This window comes from Columba livia, chromosome 19 (genome assembly GCF_036013475.1).
Source record: "Columba livia isolate bColLiv1 breed racing homer chromosome 19, bColLiv1.pat.W.v2, whole genome shotgun sequence".
NCBI classification, from domain to species: Eukaryota; Metazoa; Chordata; class Aves; order Columbiformes; family Columbidae; genus Columba; species Columba livia.
The window spans coordinates 844611-862500 of record NC_088620.1 but is presented as its reverse complement, the minus strand read 5'-3'; the positions used below and the strand labels follow the sequence as shown (position 1 = coordinate 862500).

Here is a 17890-nt window from a genome sequence, read left to right as displayed (position 1 = left end):
CGACTGAAGTTGATTCTAGAGCGGAACGATCTTTCCTTGCGTTTTGATCGGGGTTTTCCAGCCTTCCCCTTGCACTATTTTGCGCATCTTTAGCATCTGTTTTCAACTGTCCTCTAACGGTCCCGTGCTCGCCACCGTTCTGGGCACGTCGGACAGCCGTCTGGTGGCAGGGACGTCAAACACTGAGCTGGCACGCCGTGATCCACGTTCCTTAGTGGTGGCGGAGGAAGGGCTGTGCGCTGGCTCCGCAGGAACGGCCTGCCCGGCCTCATACCCACTGCCCACCCATTGCTTAAGCCTTCCACTCATTTCCCATACAAATGACAACTGAAGTAGTTATGAACAAAGGCTTCTTTTCATACAATGCCCTTAGCAAGAGTTTTCATGATTAACCAAGCCGCACACGCTAGGTGATTTACAAACCACGCAGCAGATGCAGGGGTCAGGTTTACTTCACCTGTCTTAAGGTAAAAGCCGAGGATACAGCCAAGAGCAGCCAGTGAGCGTGTCTCTAGTCGGGAGCCGCGGTTTTACACCGTGAAGCCACAGGTCCATCCCGCAGCTCACCAGGATGCGCCCACTGGAGCGGCGTTCCACAAGCCGTATTCTCCACTGTTCTGATAATTAATGAACTGATCAGAACAAGAAATTAGAGCGCTTTAAAATTTTATTATTTCATAAAATTGCAGAAGTGGTTATGAAAGAGACACTAAAACTGGCAGAAAACACCTGCATTTTAAGCATTTTAACACATTTGCTTGGTTGATATTATGGCATGCAATGGTTTGATGTTTTTAAGCGATGAGTTTAAAGCCACCCATGGCAGGGAGGGGGGCGGGTCCGCTGGGATCCGGGTCCGCTGGGATCCGGGTCCGCTGGGATCCGGGTCCGCTGGCTGCATCGGGGGCAGTTAAAGCCCTTGAGGAAGCGGGGAGGACGAACAAAGAGCTTTTGCTCCTGCCTGGCCAGCGAACCACAAAACTGCTCCTTAGCGAGCTGCAAATCCACGCTACAGAACTCCCATATACATACAAACCAAAGGCCTGGTTATAATCTTGCAGATCTCAGAGCCACTGTGATCCCTGGAGCAAATCCATAATTAAGTAGGGTTTTTTAAGACATGTTTAATTAGGCCCCAGCCCCCCCTCGCCCCCTGCCTCTCCCCGGTTCGGCACCACCTCCCCAGAGATACGCGGCTCTGTTAATTATGTAAATAAGTCATGCACTATTCCTGAAAGAATCATATTTATGTGAAAAATGCTGCTCATCTATTATCAATAAAAACAAATGAGACCTACGATATTTCGTTCAGAATAGTTCTAAAAAGCTGGGCGCTTTTCGATTTTGCATTACTGCCTGAAAATAACACAAAGCTGAGGCAAAACAAGGCACTGCTGAACAATGATGCTCCTTTATCTCAGATGGTTGAGTAGGTATTTAAAAATAGACAACACACACAGAACGATAGAAAATAACTGTTATAACCACATTATTGACAAACTTAAAAGAACACCACAAAATTAATACGGTGCTGTTAAAATGCTGTTAAAATTAATACGGTGAGATTATCCTCTAACAAAATGCCAACTCGGTTATTTTGGAGAGTTAAAATGTGTTCTGCTCGTACCCTGCAGACACCAGCGAGTAGCACTGAGCTATTCCATTAATATCTCAAACTGTTATGTATGGCCCAGCTTCCTTCACATGGACCAAACGCAGGCTAAATGCATCAGACTTTCAAATACAAAAGGTAAGATGCTCATTACAGTCAACTATAATCCTTATTAATACAGTAAAACATAGTTCAGGTTATCCAAGTAGAAATGAAACGTACTTAAGGTCCTCAAGTTTCTGAGAAAGAAATCTAGCGGGTCACCTAAATTAAAGCAACGAGAGCGGGACACCACTGACTCACAATGGACTTCCCTTGATAAAGAAGTGTTGATTTTATATTTAACCACTGCCAGCTATTCCCGGGGCCAGAAATTCTGAAAAACTGCATTAGCACTAACTGCTCCGTGCTAGTGGGTAAAAATAACAACAGAGGCAGCGTTTGTGACATGATCTTCACCGTTTAAAAACCACCGTTTCACAAATATTCCGAGTACTTCTAGATGCACCAGCGGAATTGCACATCCGACTTTCCACTTTAAGAATACTTAACAGAATAGGAAATTCCTCCATCAAAATGGTAATGAAGCTCAAACTTCATACTCCCACAGGAGACTCCACAAATCCAGCAGAAAACAGAGCCGCGCAGTATTTATAATTGTTTTGGAACGATGTGACACCGATCTATCACACCGATGTTTCTATTTCAGTTTCTAGAGTTTATGATGGAGGAAAATATTTGACAACACAGGAACTGAACTGCAATACCGAACGCAAGCTCCTGAAGTGACTGCGCCGGAGGAAGGGGCCCGGCCTCCCGGGTTTGCCGCGAACCTCCTCCCTGCACCCGCACGGCTCCATCGCCCCGGCCCTCCTGGGCCCCACGAACCCACCCACAGGAACCAAACAGCGGCTCTTCCCACACGCACTGCGGCGTCCTGAGGGTAAAACCAGCACCAGGCATAGAAGATTTAGCAAGTGCTGAGAAGTGGCTAGACAGACATGCTTTTTAAAACGCCAATTGACTAATCATTTATACAAAGGCTCTCACCATCAACTGCAGAGAGATGTCCTAGGACTGTGCCACACTAAATGCTTTCCTAACTGACCTGCTGAAGAAGAGAACAGCCAGGTAAGGTGGGCCTAAAGGTAAGGCAGGCCCAAAGGTAAGGCATAATTTTGTGCTGAAAACAAGAACAACAGTTCTACAGAACCTGGAACCATTGTATCTAACACTAAGAGAAGCAGATTCTATGAACCGCTTCAAACAGCTTCTGGCCTACGACAAGGACGAACTGAAGCGTGGACCCGGAGCTGCTCCCGGAGCTGCCCAAGGCCCATCCCCGCCAGCCCCGGCGCACGTGGAGAGGAGAGGAGCACCTTACCTTGCCGTCGAACTTGGAGTACTCGTTGAAGGGGTTGTTGAGCTGCAGCGGACACTGCTCCAGCCGCACGGACAGGATGGACGGCTTCCCCGAGCACGGAGACCTGACTCGGAAGTTCTTTTTCTCAAAGAGCGAGCTCAGCTCCTCTGCTGTGGGTCAGAAAAGAGACGGGAGCAGTTGAGCTTGGAGGTGTACGGAGGCTACCGTTCACCACAGAAAGGCAGCGTTACGAGTGAGAACAGAGTCACATATATACACCAACAAATGGTCTAGCCGGGCAGAATCTCCCACTGCTCCTTCGCAGACCACAGGTACGAAGCCATAAGAGCTCTGAATGATGCTGCTGTTCAGGCTGAGGAAAAGGCGAATTCTTCCCACACACAGAACGGAACCAATCACGACATGATCCACTTGACCCAAGACAAAAATCAATATTCAAAGAGAGAATTACACATCTCTGGTCTTCCTGCTTGCCTGCCTTTTACTGAACGAACAGTAAATGCACAAAAGAGCTGCGGACACATCTACCAGACGCCGTGCGGAAGCGTTTCAAACCGAGCCTGTAACACGTGATATTGTGCTGTATTACAGGACAATGTTACACTACTCCACTACTACATTATAACATGGTTGTGCTGCCAGCACCAGGCTTGGGACTACACCTGATCCAAAAGCATCGTTTCTTTGCACTCTGCTTCTCAGGGCAGACTGGGCATGGTCTCCTCCCAAAAAGCTGTCGAACCTGAAAACACCATCCCAGAGAAACACACCGGGTAACACTTAGAAACAAAAATAAGAGCCTTCTAAAGACAAAGGTGATAAGAGTGAGTACTTTGTGTGCTCTGCGAAGGCTCATAAAAGCCTCCACCAAGCAGCTCCTTAATAGAAGAGACTGCATAGCTGAATTTCCAGCAACAGTTTAACTCAACATTCACAGCATACTTAAAAAAAACCCTAAAAATTCGTGTTTCTTATGTTCTGAGGACACTACAAAATGAGGACAGAGCCTGGGGTGTTTTAGCGTATTAGTACCACAGGGTCTCATCTGCGGGAAACTGTGAGTGAATGTGGCCAAGCCGGTCACATCTGCTGGAGGAGCCTGGAGCCCCGGCTCCATCCATCACCGCGGAGCCCCCGGCTCCATCCACCCCGCGGAGCCCCCGGCTCCATGAGCCCCCGGCTCCATCCACCCCGCGGAGCCCCCGGCTCCATCCACCCCGCGGAGCCCCCGGCTCCATGAGCCCCCGGCTCCATCCACCCAGCAGAGCCCCCGGCTCCATGAGCCCCCGGCTCCATCCACCCCGCGGCCACGGGACAGCACGGCTGCGCGCACAGCGCCCGGAGCCGCGGGGAGCGGCGGATTCCTCGAAATGCAGGATTTAAACTCAGCAGATTATAACCAGCCGAAAGCTCCGTTCATTTTCATCAGCACATCGCCTGCAATTCAGACAGTTGGCACAAGTGCTAAATAGCGGCACAAAGAGACACCCATCAGCCTTGTGAGAGGCTGCGATTAGCCAAAAAAGCTTGATTAAATCCTTTTTAAATGTGCAACTTAGATTCCATTAGGTATTCTGTTTTGTGTAGCGAAACAATATTTTAAAATAATCTCAGTTCTAATTATGTTAGACTATTACCCTTAACTGGCATTTCTGGGCATTTGGAACGTACTCTGTACTCTGGAATTCAATATAACGGATTTATTGGTTCGAGTGGAAAAGCCAATCTTTCATTGTCAAGTTTTACCTCTAGGGACACGTTACGATGGTTTGTTTCTGGTCTCCTTTGTTGGGATCTCAAGAATTCTGCTGGGACATCTGCTCTGCTGGAGTTTTGTGGAGTCCAACGCCTCCCGTGGCCGAGGACTCCAGACACCAGCACTCCTGCAGGACCGCGACTTCGGCTGCCCGGGACGGCTTCCTGCTCCACAAACTTCACCATTTCCAAAAGTTCTACTCATTTAGGCAGAGGAACCCAAAACTTTCTGAAGATTTGTGCAAAAAGCCAGAAGAAGGCAGATCTTCCACTAAGCATTTTGGCAAATAATTCCTAATAGACTCGAGCTGTGAGAATTTCAACTAAAAACATTGAAAAAACCAAATTCTCGCATTTCAGGGGGAAAAAAAAATTCTCATTTTTACATTGAACTAGATTTAATTGCAGAATTTTTAATTCTTAAGTGAAGCCGAGTTTTGCCTTCAGTCTATATTTTGTGTCCTTTCCACCTCCTGTGGTTTCATTAGCTGTATGAGCTGTTCTATATGGGCTGAACATGAGGCTTCTGAAAGATCCCCCGATATATTGCTAAGTTACATTTTATATGCTCTGAAATGAATGAGAGATGTAAACACAACACTTGCAATTCCACGTACAGAAATACCAAGCAGCATACAGTTAAGGATAAAGAAGAAAAAGAACTGCATCAGCGCTGGTCAAACGCTATAGATGCTGAGCGGAGCGCTGCAGGTCACGGTGCATTCCACTCCGAAAGCTCCAGCCGCGCTTACACCAGAGAGGCCGAAGCGCTAGAGCAGGTGAGAGCAGAAGGGGCGGCGCAGGCCGGGGGGCTCTGCGCCCGCGGCCGGGAACACACCCTTCAGGCAGAAAGAGATGACGGGGGGACCTCATCAAGATACATGCACGTTTGGAAAGAAGCTGGCACGGCAGACCACCCAGCGGCCTCAGCGTGTGCCGGATACACAGGAACAGCGAGCGGCTGCAGCTATAAAATGGGAGAACTGAGACAGGTCTTCTGTTTCATATATTACAATTTAAACTATGTAGAACATCCAGTAAGAAATATTTAACTATGTAATTAACACAAAAAGAATGGCATCTTTTTTGAGGAGTTGGTGACACTAGTTTTTCCAATGAAAGGCGAGATAAGCTAAGGCAGCATATATCATGCTTTCATTTAAACACATCTATACACACTATTTCTTAGATTTTCCCCTTATCTAGAAAAGTAACCACTAAAATATTCTATAGAAGTAACCTCTACAAGATAATTCATCACACCCAGTCCAGCAAACGCTGCTGGCAAGAGCCAGAAAGGCAGAACTACCTGAGATGCAATCCTGCGGGGAACACAGCCCCGCACCCCCAGCAATGCCCTCACACCCCAGCAATGCCCTCACACCCCAGCAATGCCCCGACTCCCCCATAACGTCCCCGCACCCCCCATAATGCCCCACACCCCGTGCCCAGGCCAGCAGGGGCAGAGCAGGCGCTGGGGGTGCCCCCCACCCCAGGCCACCCGGCACCGGGGCACCACAGGCAGATACAACGACGAGTCTTTCCTCCGCGCTTTCCGAGCTTGTGCAACCATCACAAACAACACCGTGCCATCAAAAGCGAAACGAAACAGCAGGAAAAGGGAACATTTGCCTTTTACCTGAGTGAGACGTGTTCCTGTCTTTCCACTGAACGTTTTTGCATTTTATTTGGTTCTGCCTCTCTTTCCGCAGACGTTCTAGTCTCTGAGCTTGAAAAGAAATATTACAACTATAAGTTTGTCAATGAAAGTTTACTGTAAACAAAGACATAATTAACTACCTTGATATGAATAAAGATGTTTTATACCGCACATGTAGGGGAAACAGTCATAAAATTTTAAAGGTGGCACCCCTGAAAAGCAAATACCAACAAAAACATGAAAATGTGCTTGATTTATAATTGAAATTAGAGGATATAAAACATTAATAGAGATCATAAAGATAGTATTAACATGGAAGAGAATAATAAAATGTGAAAACTTCTGTGATTAATATGACATTTCATTATATAAATCATTAATAACGGTCTTAAAGGAATTTTAATGCACAAATGAACTGAAGTGAATATTACATTACAGGAATAAAATTACTGTTATGAATTACTCTCCCCGTTTCAAAAATTAAAGATAAATGAACTCAGACTAGACTATTAAAGTTTTAAATATAAAATCCTTTATCTAAAAATCATGAAAATTATAAAATGTCAAAGCTATATAAATTAGCATAGCTTTTTCTTCAGTGTGCTGAAACAGTTTATAGGTAGTAAAATAAATGATTTGTATCTTCACAACATTAGTCAAATCCGAAAATGAATATAATCTTTCTTTACATATATTTCGGCCCGTCTCCAAAACAGGCTCTGCAGGAAGGCCGGGCAGCGGGCGCACGCTCCGGCGGGGGCGCTGCCGGGAGCCTGCGAGCCGGGACGGGCCGCACGGCGCCACCCGCGCTGCTGGAAACTGCGCTGGGTGCATCAGCGGCTCCGACCTATCGAGATCGTGCGTTAGCCCAAACGGGTTTGGAGAGGAGATTCTAAAACGCTACATTACTCCGACGATTTTTAGATACCATTTGATTTCCCTGAGCCACCTCACCAGCTAAAAAAAGGTTAATAAATATTTTCTATCCCCCCTCTTATTATCCTTTTACACCTAGTCTTTGAACCGAATCGTGGACACAAAAGTGATTTTTTTTGCTCCCATAAGCACTCTCAACCTGGGAAGTGATGAAAAGCAGCTGAACAGCTGCACCAGGCAGCTGGAGGTGCGAACACAACCAGGGACTGCGACGCCCATTTCCCATTTGAGTCAACACGAGGTTAGTGCCTAAATACCTCTGCGTCTCTTACACCTAATGAAATAAGAGCAGATGCATCCCTGCTTATAAGTTCAGATATTAGGTAAAACACCACTGTCGCGTAGATAAAGGAAAAAACGTAGTACAGAAATAAGAATGATGTTTTTATCCGATCTGATACTTTCACCCCTTGCCAAAACAAATGTACTAAAGCGCAGTCACCATCTTCACTAACTCCATCCTTTTCCTCTATCTACAGTCGATTGCAAACGATCATCTGCTGTGGCACTGCACTACAGCAACTCCAAATTAGATGGAATTATCAGCACCTATTAGCAGTCTGAATTATTTAAGGTTCATTCTCACAAGAAGCACGCCAGTTTGAAAGCTCAGTGTGACGAGTGTCACTGACCAAACGCTGTTCTTGTTTCATCAACCACGGGCATTAGATGAGCCCTTGTTTCCAGCCGGGATCGGCCGCTCTCCTGTGTCCTGACTCCTGTCCCCGGTCACCCCCCGGCTGTGGCCACCTGGGGACAGGGCCCATGGCCACACAGGGCCACCCGGCCCCAGGAGACCCGCGGGCAGCCCCGCTGCGCCCAGCGCCCCCCGCAACACCCCAACATGTCCTGCCCAGCCAGGCAGAGAACCCTGACATCACAACGCACGTAAAATTCATTTCCAAACGTGCATAGCCGCACCAGAGCCAGCCTGAGCTCTAGGTGGTGTTATAACACCTCCAGAAATCGTTGGAAAAACATACACCGCAACACGGAAAAGAGATGAGTATTGGCCACCCCGCACCAACCTTTTCATCTCTATTTGAGATCACGGAACTTTTGTTGGCAGCATTCCTCGGGTATGAGGAGAGGTCTGAATATCCCTCATAGGAACCCACAATCGGACAGCCTTCTTCCAGGCAAGACGAGCTGAGTGTGTTTTGAGAAGGTCTATACCTTTAACTTTCTAATTCGGTAACAACTCCCAGCTCAAGGGTTTTCTCAGAAATAAAACTTCAGAAGACAAAATACAGACAAATCATTCACTTCACTGGCTCACATCAAACTTCATTCCTCTCTTTTATAACAAATGGATTTGATGCCTCACTAGGTAGATTTTTCTCGGAAAATAACTATCCTGTTCAAAAGTGAACACCCCTCCAGACATTAACAATAGAAATATCAAAGACTGCTCATGTACTTTGGATTTAGACTTGATGTCTTCACAATTTCTTTTTTTTACATATATAAAACTGACTACCTCAATGTTCCTCTGCACAGGAATAACTAAAACAGCAATTAAAACTCGGCTGACAGCACACTCAAGTAACTGAATCATTACACGTCCTTTTATAAAAAGGGTCTCGGCATTACAAAAGGAAGTTTGACAGATGCGTGGTCACGCTCTGATCTGCCCGTGCAAGCCACACTAACACAGGCTAACGTTATCCCGGCTGCAGCATCCTTACCCGTGTTTGATCGTCTTCTGATTCCAAAGTCCCAGCTTGAGGTAATATCGACTGATTGGGAATATACGTAGCCCTGAGTCTCTCCGTTGCTGCCCTGTGTCTCTGAACCACTGTCCCCATACGCTGACGAGGGGTTAAACTTCTCCAGGTCGACATCGTGATCTATCAGGACCATTTCACACATCCCCGTGTCATCGCTGGTCACGTGTGACTGCCGAATGTGAGCAAGTATAATTGTTGGGTTGTCCAGGAAAGCCATGCTGTCCACAAGGCCACCACTTCACTCTACTATCTTCTCGTCATCTTGCTTCATGGACACATGGACCTAGAAATACAATGTACACAGCATTTTAGGGGAAAAAACCCCAACCAACCAACCCAAAACTCCATCAACCAAAAAACCTCAAACACCACAAAACAACCCAAAAAACCCCATAAAAGCCACACCAAAACCAACCCAAAGCCCTGATTCAAGAAGGTTTATATTTTGGATGCACAAAGCCTAACTGACTTCGTTTAGACAGTGAATTCTTTCAATTGTGCTTCAGGTTACTCCAGTTACACCAGCTGCCGAGATCTACTCCAACAACAGTGGTTTGGGAGCACGGTTTGAAACCCGAATCCCACGGCAACGGAACAGACAGACACCCCAGGCAGGTCCCACTCCTCTACAGCAAATGGTTGCTGCGAGACAAAACAGTCTAAGTTCCACGTATAGAAGGATGGAGAGAAAATACACACAAGAGAAGTTTGTCCATCCAAATTAATACATTTACAAAACCAGAGAGGGTTTTTAATTTCTTTTCACCCATCATAATAATGTGTTACTGTTTTTCTTCTGTCTTTACAAACCAACTCTTGGTTTATTTTATTATAGACCTTCAGGTTTTTTATTTCCAAGAAAACTTTAAACATAAAGGGCAGAATACTGCACATCTGCTGCTGCACGGCCCTTCATCCAGGGAAACTCCTGTAACGCAGAAAAAGCCCCAGGATTGTACAGCACACACCTGAATTCCCAAGCACTTTAACGACAGTAACCACCACCAACCTGAAACACTTCATGCAGAGTACTCGAGTGGCCGGACAAAACAAAGCAGGGGGCAAAAAAGGCAAACAAAGAGAACCCCGGCCCGCAGAGCCCGGCCGGCCTGCCGGGCTGATCCGCAGGCACTTGGGTTCCGCGGGGCCGCTGGAGCGCGGGCGGCCCTGCGAGGAGCAGCCCGCTCCCCCAGGCCGGCAGCTGCGAGCTGAGCGGGATCACCAGTGACCTGCCCAAAGCAACCTGAAACGAACCCAAAAACGCCTCCTGTCCAGGCTGCCGAGGCGGCCGGCGAGCAGCTGCCATAGCCGCCCGGCGAGCACCGCGGGACGCGGAGCTGCAGACGCCACTGAGTACGACGTACGGGCGCTCGAAAGAGCGCACTGAGAATGTTCTTTACATTTAATTACTTACACACGGCTTACTAGAAAAGGCCAAGCTTACCTGCGAGCAGTAAGAACTTGTTTAAATAAGCAACCGCCTCAGGCTTCTGAAAGGTCTGCAAACTCCCAATCAAAAATTACTGCTGCCCCATCAATGTGTCATATAAACGCTGGCATGTTAATTGTGTATTTATAAGATTGTTAATGGTTAGTTAATTTACCTCCCACACTATTATTGTACTTGAAATGATTTAATGTCTGCTAAGGGAGTTAACAACATGTAACAGCAGATGCGAGAATTTTACCTTTATACTCTGCACCCCGACTTCACGCTATTAACAGTCCCTGTGCTAAATTACCCGAGCTTCCTTACAACTTCACAAAGGCAATCACTCCTCCCATAAACAGGGACAGTGAAGAAGGGCTAGAAATTCTATTTCAAACTCTGAAGTTCAATGCAAACACGTTTTTCCTCCTTCGTCTTCAGAATTTAAAAAATAATAAATTAAAACTAATTTCTCAATAATCAATACTAACTGGAAATTCTATGAACAGTTAATACTTCTAAAAAAATAAAATCACAAAAAAAGTTCAGATCCCAAAATTCAGTTCAGATTTTCATGCCGTGTTTTAGCGGTTGCTGCCCAGGCAATTCTAACTGGTTCCTCCTTGTGACGAAGGCAAAAGGCGATCAGACGGAGCAGTGGCCCCAATGAAGTGAAGGAATTCAGACAAGTCCGGTTCTGCCGGCCTCTACGTGAACACCTCTACGGCTCCATGTCCCCAGTCCCAGCGCCACCAGATCAACCCGCAGATTTGCCAGCGCGGCGCCTCCTCTCCTGCGGTCCCCGCACCCACGCACCACGAGCAGCTGCATTTCACAAACTCAGGGACCGTCTGAGCATCAACAACTTCTACGTTCTCCAATCATAAACCAAAAATCAACATTCTTTTAATACTTGCACTATATAAATGTTATTCTACTTTGAACGAAATGCTTTGCAGACAGCTGTCAAGCACACTGCGTGAACACTACAAACGAGAAGAGCGATGTGAAGCCTACACATCCCCAACAGTATTTACCTAGAGGGCAGCGATACTGTGACAGACGCTGATCAGCAAACGCTTTCCACGGCTCCTCAGGCAGATGGACGAGCCCAGTCAGCCCCTCTCTTTCTTCTTGACCGTTGTTATTCACCTGTTGTACTTTCTGCCTCTGACCCAACCAGCCCCAGCACGGCCGCCCCCCGGCCCGTCCCCTCCTGTGTCCCCGGTGTCCCCAGCGCCGGGCAGCGCGGCCCCCGCTGCTCCGGTTGCTCAGAACCCCCGAGCTCGGCAGCCGCAGCCTGCCTGCCATTGTTAGCACACGGATTCCTCCCCAGGAACCCGCTGCTGTATTTATGGCATCCATAGACTTTCACAGCAAGCGAAGCGAGGCTGTTATGCAGATCACCCTCATTCATAATGCCGCGTACCATAAGTAACGCAGAACCTTCTAACAAATTATTCAGCTCCCGGTAGGTGACACAAAGGTCTTGAGGAGAGGATGTGTAGCTATACAGGATATACCCTGAACACACAGGAGAACACAACTTCATCACCACCACAGCATATTAAGTGTTCTTGTGACCCTTCCTCTTGCCTGATACGCCGTACCTATTTAAATAAAAGGGAGATTTTCTCACTTTCCTCTTTCCTCACCAAAAACCCCATATACATCCCAAACCCAGCCCAATTTATATTCGCATGTTATCCTACATCAAGTGTCAACGAGATATCAAAGCAGGTGTGAGCCAAAGCCGAGCCGACCACGCAGCCCCTGGACACCACCCTCCCTGCCCACCCGCTCCAGCGGTGACGTGCGGCAGACTTCCACATTTATTATTCAGCTTACTTGAAATAATTTCACAGTTAACTCCTGTCTGCAACTGCAAAAGAACAGTTCTGGTTATCTACACGTGCAGCAGCACAAACAATCAAAACCCTCGAATGCCAGACAGACTCCTGCGCAGGGAGGATAAAGGAAAGTGAACCACAACATACGAACATTCAAGTTCATGTTGCAAGAAAAGCTCAAGTGCATTTAAGAATGAATGCTTATCTAGAGATGCTGTCACTCATGCCTTGGGTCCTATCATTAAAAAGAAAAGAATCATTTAAAGTCACTTAAAAGCGCGCCCTTTGCAAGTGAAACTGGAATCTGAAAGTTATGATGAGAAAACATCAAATTACACAACTTCCAGCAAATTATTTGTTCGTGTTCAAACCTGTAAATCAATCTGGCATTAGCTGCGCACTTCCGTGTTTACCAACTGCTTGGAACGTGGCTATATTTTTGTTGTAATAACAATCAGGATGCAAATGATATCAATTCCAATATTTTAATTATTGAGCTTTAGGGAAGGAGGGAGAGAATACTGGAGTACGTATGGAGAGCGTACAGCCTCCTCTGCTTCCTGACCTTGTCAAATCCTCACTTAACGGTGAACAAGCAGATTCCCAGCTAACCTGAGCTATCTGCAGCAAGATTTTAAGCAAATAAATAAGTATAAAAAAATGCAGAGATTATAAATTAGGGCAGACAAATCTGTATCTAGACTCATGCCTGCAAAGAGCATTCTATCAATATAGTGAAATGCTAATCTCCTAATTAACAACCTAATTAGGTAATTATGGCTTTGCAGAGGGATGCCTAAATGAAATATGACAACATGGTCACCTCTTTATATGGCACCTGTGGGCCTTTTCAGCTGTCACCGCAGAGAGTGCAATATCAATTTGAACAGATGACAAAGTGTTGTCATTTTTCATTCTGATATCGTACTGAGCGGTTTGGATAGAAGCAGTTTGGAGAAGCGGCATCTCGCCTGGCTTTTGCCTAATCTAAATATGTGCAAACACTTTGCTTCATTTTTAATGTCTGCAATTATGCCTGTTTTTTCCAACCGGCCAGCAAGCACTGCTACCACACGCTCCATCGGCAGCGCCGTCCCGCGCTGGCCCCCGCGCCGCGGTCCCGCCATCGCAGCCCACAGCACGCGCGCCGGACAGCTCGCTACCCAGAAAAAACACGAGTATCTGAGTTCATTCGTCAGGCTTAACTGCCGATTTTAAAACAACAAAACAAAACCAGAGTACCTTTTCAACACCACACTGCAAATCCAGCTTTATTTTTATTCCTGATGAACACATTTCTCCAGAAACAGGGAAGCGATGCTGCCTGTGAGCGGGTGAAGGTGACCGTGCTCAGGCTGCACAGGGAGCCGGAAAGGACCTTTCCACAATGGCACTGCACGTTACACGGAACCGCGACTTTTCACTCATATGCCTAAAATGCTTTAAAGACACTTTGCCAAGCTTTAACATTCCTAAGACGAACAAATAAAATACCCACTTGCAAACAGGAGGATAAAGGTGTAGGCTCAGGCTGCTCAAATACGAGACTAGAACTTCTGTGTTGGCTCTTCTCATTGCAGTATTCAGGAGCCTAAAAAGCCACCATACCTTTTAAAACCACCTATACAAACTTCAGTCTTTAAAAAACCAACACAATTGCCTGTATAGTATTGAGAGTGATGCCATGTTGTTTGGGTTCTCCTGAGCAAGACTCTCAACTACGTCTACACTGCAATTAGCAAGTGAGCATGGACGTCGTTCATAAATTGCCAGTATTTCACACAGCTGCTTCGTAACACCCCAGCAGATACACACACACAATGAATATTCAAATGCACCCTGGGGTCTTTGTCAGGGGTCCTGCCTAACAGAACAGCCCTCTCTTGGTCACTTGTGACAAACACAGAACTGCTGTCAGCAAAGCCTAGGACAGCGGGCTCAGGACAAGGCACTTCCAGGAGGAGGCAGCATCACACCCACGGCCCCCACCACAAACCATCTGCAGCACCCACTCCCCTGCGGCAGCACCTGGGGTGTTCCCAGGGCCAGCGCTGCTGCGGGTCTGCTGCTGCCGCCCAGAGCCCGCAGCCTGGCCGCTCCTGCAGGGCAGGATGCAGAAAGCCTGAGCTCGCCCTCCCCATCGCCAGCGAGGCCACTCGGCCATCGCCAAAGCCAAGCGTCCCGCAGAGCTGCCACACAGGCATCCTGCTGCTCCTGCAAGGGACTCTGCACATCGCATTCTGTCTGCCGTCCCATTTGTTAGTATAACCGACCTTTCCTCACACTCACGACTCAGGAGGGTTGGGAAGCTCTGCTACAGAACGCACCCCAGGGACTGTTCTGCCAGGCTGCGGCACCTGCTGGGCCTGCGCTGGTCCAAGGGGAAACTCAGGGAAGAGCTCAGGTGTTGGACACTTTGGTTATTAGTTGCAACTGGGTGAAACAGTGAAACCAGAAGATGAAAGGGTGTTAATACGCAAGACCTGAAACATAACTGAGAAAGGAATGTACTAAATTGGTTCCAACTCACAGTTATTTCTGTACAAGTCTATACGGAGACGATGATCTCAATTTTTTTTATCTAACCCAAAAAAGTGTCCGTGAACAGGTCTGCTCTGAATTAGAAAAGATAACGGAAGGACTTTAACTCCCAACATTGCATCTACCTGGTAATCCATGAAACCTCAAACCACGTAGAACATACTCAGGAAATCCAAGTTTGATTCTGGAATTCCGCATTTACATGATCGCTAAACTTCCACTAACGCCGAAATCAACTCTTGCATCTCTCGGAAACCGTTTCTCGCTCCCTGCCCGACCTTCCTGCGGCAAGAACGGCCGTTCCCAGCACCGCCCGGCCGGGCCCGCACCCGGGCCGCTCCCGCACCCGGGCCGGCACCCCCGCGGCCGCCCGGCGGGCGGACAACGCGGCCGCGGGACACGCGGTGACGCGCGAGCAGGGAACGGGGACGGAGCGACGGCGCAAGCCCCGAGCAGCCCCGAAGGCGCCGGCTGCCCGGCCGCTGCCCGCGGGGCTCCAGCGCTTCAGCCGCGCGTCCTGCTCACCCATCCTTCCCTCAGACCTCGCCGCCCGGCCGGCCCGCTGCCCGCAGCTGCTCCCGGCCCGGCCCAGGGAGGGCGGACCCGCAGCCCGGGGCGCCCCGGGGAGCCCCGGCTCCCTCCGTGCTCGGGAACAGCTCCCCAGCGGGCTGGCCACGGGCTTTTAAGGGAAGCAATGAAGCGGGGGTTAGAGCGCGGAGCGCCGCTGCCTCTGCCAACCAGCGGGACGCCCCGGGGAGCCCCGTGCCCGCCGCCGGCCGGCCCGGGCAGACACCCCGCGGCCGGGCCCCGGACCGCCCCCCGCGAAACCCGCCGCAGGGCCGCGGCGAGGGCCCCGCACGCCTCCGCACTCACAGGCCTCGCCGCCGGGCCGCTGCGCGGGGCCGGGCCGGCGCCGCCTCCTCCCGCCGGCGGGCCGGGACAGCCGCGGAACCGGGAGCGCTGGGCCGCGCCGCGACCCGGAAGCACAGATTCCGGAAGTGACGTTGGCGACACGCCCATGCGCACGCGCGCTCGTGTTTGCGGCGGGAGCTGCGGGCGGGGGCGTGGTTCCGCTTCCGGCCGCGCTTCCGGCCCGCCCGGGGCCCCGGCGGCTGCTGGGCTCCGGCCCGGCCTGAGCCGCCGGTCCGCGCCGCGTCCAGCAGCGGGCCCGGGCCGCGGGGCGCAGGCAGCGGCGCTCCCTCCGGCCGGCAGCGGCCCGGAGCGTTGCTGCAGGGGCGCGTGTGTACACGTCCCGGTGGTAACAAACGGAACGGGCAGAGACAGTGACAGGAACTCCTCAGCCGCCCCGAGGCGCGGGGAGCAGGCCTGCGGGGGACTGGGTAACCCCGGGTTCCTTCCAAATGCACTAGATCTGTATTTATTTTGTGGTCTTACACCAAACTCTCCACACAGCACTCGGTACACAGACGCAAACAAAGGGAACCGCTAGAAAAAATTCATTAACCGCACCCGCCGTGCTTAAACCGGGGAGGAACGTCCCGCGGGGCTGCCCCGGCGCTGCCGAGCGCCGTGCTCCCCGGCCCGGAGGCCGCTGGCGCCGGTGCAGCGAGCGCGAGCCCGGCCGCCCCGCGGGCCCCTCACCTTGCGCCTCCGCGTCCTGGGACGCTACCGGGGGCTGCCCGGGCTCGTTTTCCTTTGGGCCTCTGCTCATGGCTGAGCAGCCTTTGTCAGACAGGCCTCCGCGACTCCTGTGGAAATAGTGAGACAACACCGTGACCTCGCCACCTCAACAGCTGTACATGTCAACAAAACGCAACTTTTACCGGGGCCGGTGGCGGAGGATGTTGAGGAGCGTCGCGCAGTGCGCCAGCGGCACCTGAGGAGACGCGTGCTCAGCGCCATTCCGAGCAGACAGGGACGGCCGGCGCGGCGGCGGAGCGAGGGCAGAGCTGGAACTGCTCCAGCAAACGGCAGATCATGGCGATGTGAGGCCGTAACCAGGAGGCACCGTGGAGCACGGGAGCCCTCCAGCAGCGCTCTCACGCTGGAGTTACTTGACTCAGCCTGATACACCAGGAGAAATAATAACCCAGGAGAGTTTCGCTGGTTTGGTGAGGTGAACTGCATCAGTGTGTGGTGAGCCAGGCACCAGAGCTGGCACAGGGACGCGCCGTCCCGTTTGCATCAGTGCCACGTGGCCACTGGAACGGGCCGTCTCCTCCGGGAAACTTTGCCCTCAGCAGACAAATGCAAACTGATCTGTGAAATAGACAAAATAATAATAATTTAAAAGATCTTTGGATTAGCATTCTTAATAGATTTGAATGACACTAGGAAGACAGTTGCTCCAGCCAGAAAATGGCGCAGTAATCAAGATGGAAGATAATTAGAATGTGAATGAACACGCTAATTGAGTGGCAGGACAGTAAAAGTTATGTCCACCCACAGTAATCCTCAACGGTTCAATGTGACCCCGTGAGCCAGGTCAGGCTCCCCCTCGAGCGGGTGACACCCACATTTCGGTGCTGAGTGGAGGTCCGGTGACGGTGACGTGGCCGCGGTCGAGTGGCAACGCAGCCAGGAGAATGTGGAGCTGCGGTTTGGGCACAGGGAGTCGGAGCTGTTGGGCACCGAGCGTCACACCAGGAGATTTTGAGCTGGACGTGACTCCAACTGCAACTGTCTGTCCAGGTAAAGTACATACAGCGCATGAAATGTCATTGTAACTGCTCCTGCGGCGCTCCCACCACGCTGCAGGGCTTTTCTCTTCCCTGAGAGGTCTCTGTAGCGACAGGGTTGTTACACAGCACTCAGAACGTGGGTCACCAACAACTTCCCCTCTGTATTTGCGTGGAGCAGGTGTTCTCCGTAAGAACAATTGAGGGGTGGAGGGCTGGCAGCGATCTGAAGATAACCCCTTCACACAATGGAGTCTTAGATATTCTTTATATATGTTTATTTTTCTTGTCACATTTTTGGCAGTGTACACGTAAGCAAACAGTTGAAATCAAGCTCTGGCTGCTGCAGGGGTG

General features: G+C 49.9%; 2 protein-coding genes across 10 annotated transcripts in view; one reads left to right on the top strand and one right to left on the bottom strand.

The window, feature by feature from the left end:
• The window catches only part of MAPKAP1 (MAPK associated protein 1), a 79985-nt gene extending 64060 nt beyond the window's left edge, over positions 1 to 15925 (bottom strand). For 4 of the 8 annotated variants that reach the window (XM_065035346.1, XM_065035350.1, XM_065035351.1 and 1 more), the window contains exons 1-5: positions 15771 to 15925; positions 9036 to 9360; positions 6552 to 6623; positions 6391 to 6480; positions 2997 to 3145 (exon numbers count right to left, since the gene is read on the bottom strand). In XM_065035346.1, coding sequence (XP_064891418.1) covers positions 2997 to 3145; positions 6391 to 6480; positions 6552 to 6623; positions 9036 to 9294 — 570 coding nt within the window. In that variant the 5' untranslated portion in view covers positions 9295 to 9360; positions 15771 to 15925. Of the gene's footprint in view, positions 1 to 2996; positions 3146 to 6390; positions 6501 to 6551; positions 6624 to 9035; positions 9361 to 11543; positions 12208 to 15770 lie in introns of those variants that run through there. The other 4 variants (XM_065035349.1, XM_065035352.1, XM_065035347.1 and 1 more) reach the window with 3 other exon arrangements.
• A 630-nt stretch (positions 15926 to 16555) lies between these two features.
• The window catches only part of PBX3 (PBX homeobox 3), a 104953-nt gene continuing 103618 nt past the window's right edge, over positions 16556 to 17890 (top strand). For both annotated transcript variants that reach the window (XM_065035361.1, XM_065035357.1), the window contains exon 1: positions 16556 to 17549. The gene's annotated coding sequence lies outside the window, so the exon portion shown is untranslated. The remainder of the gene's footprint in view (positions 17550 to 17890) is intronic.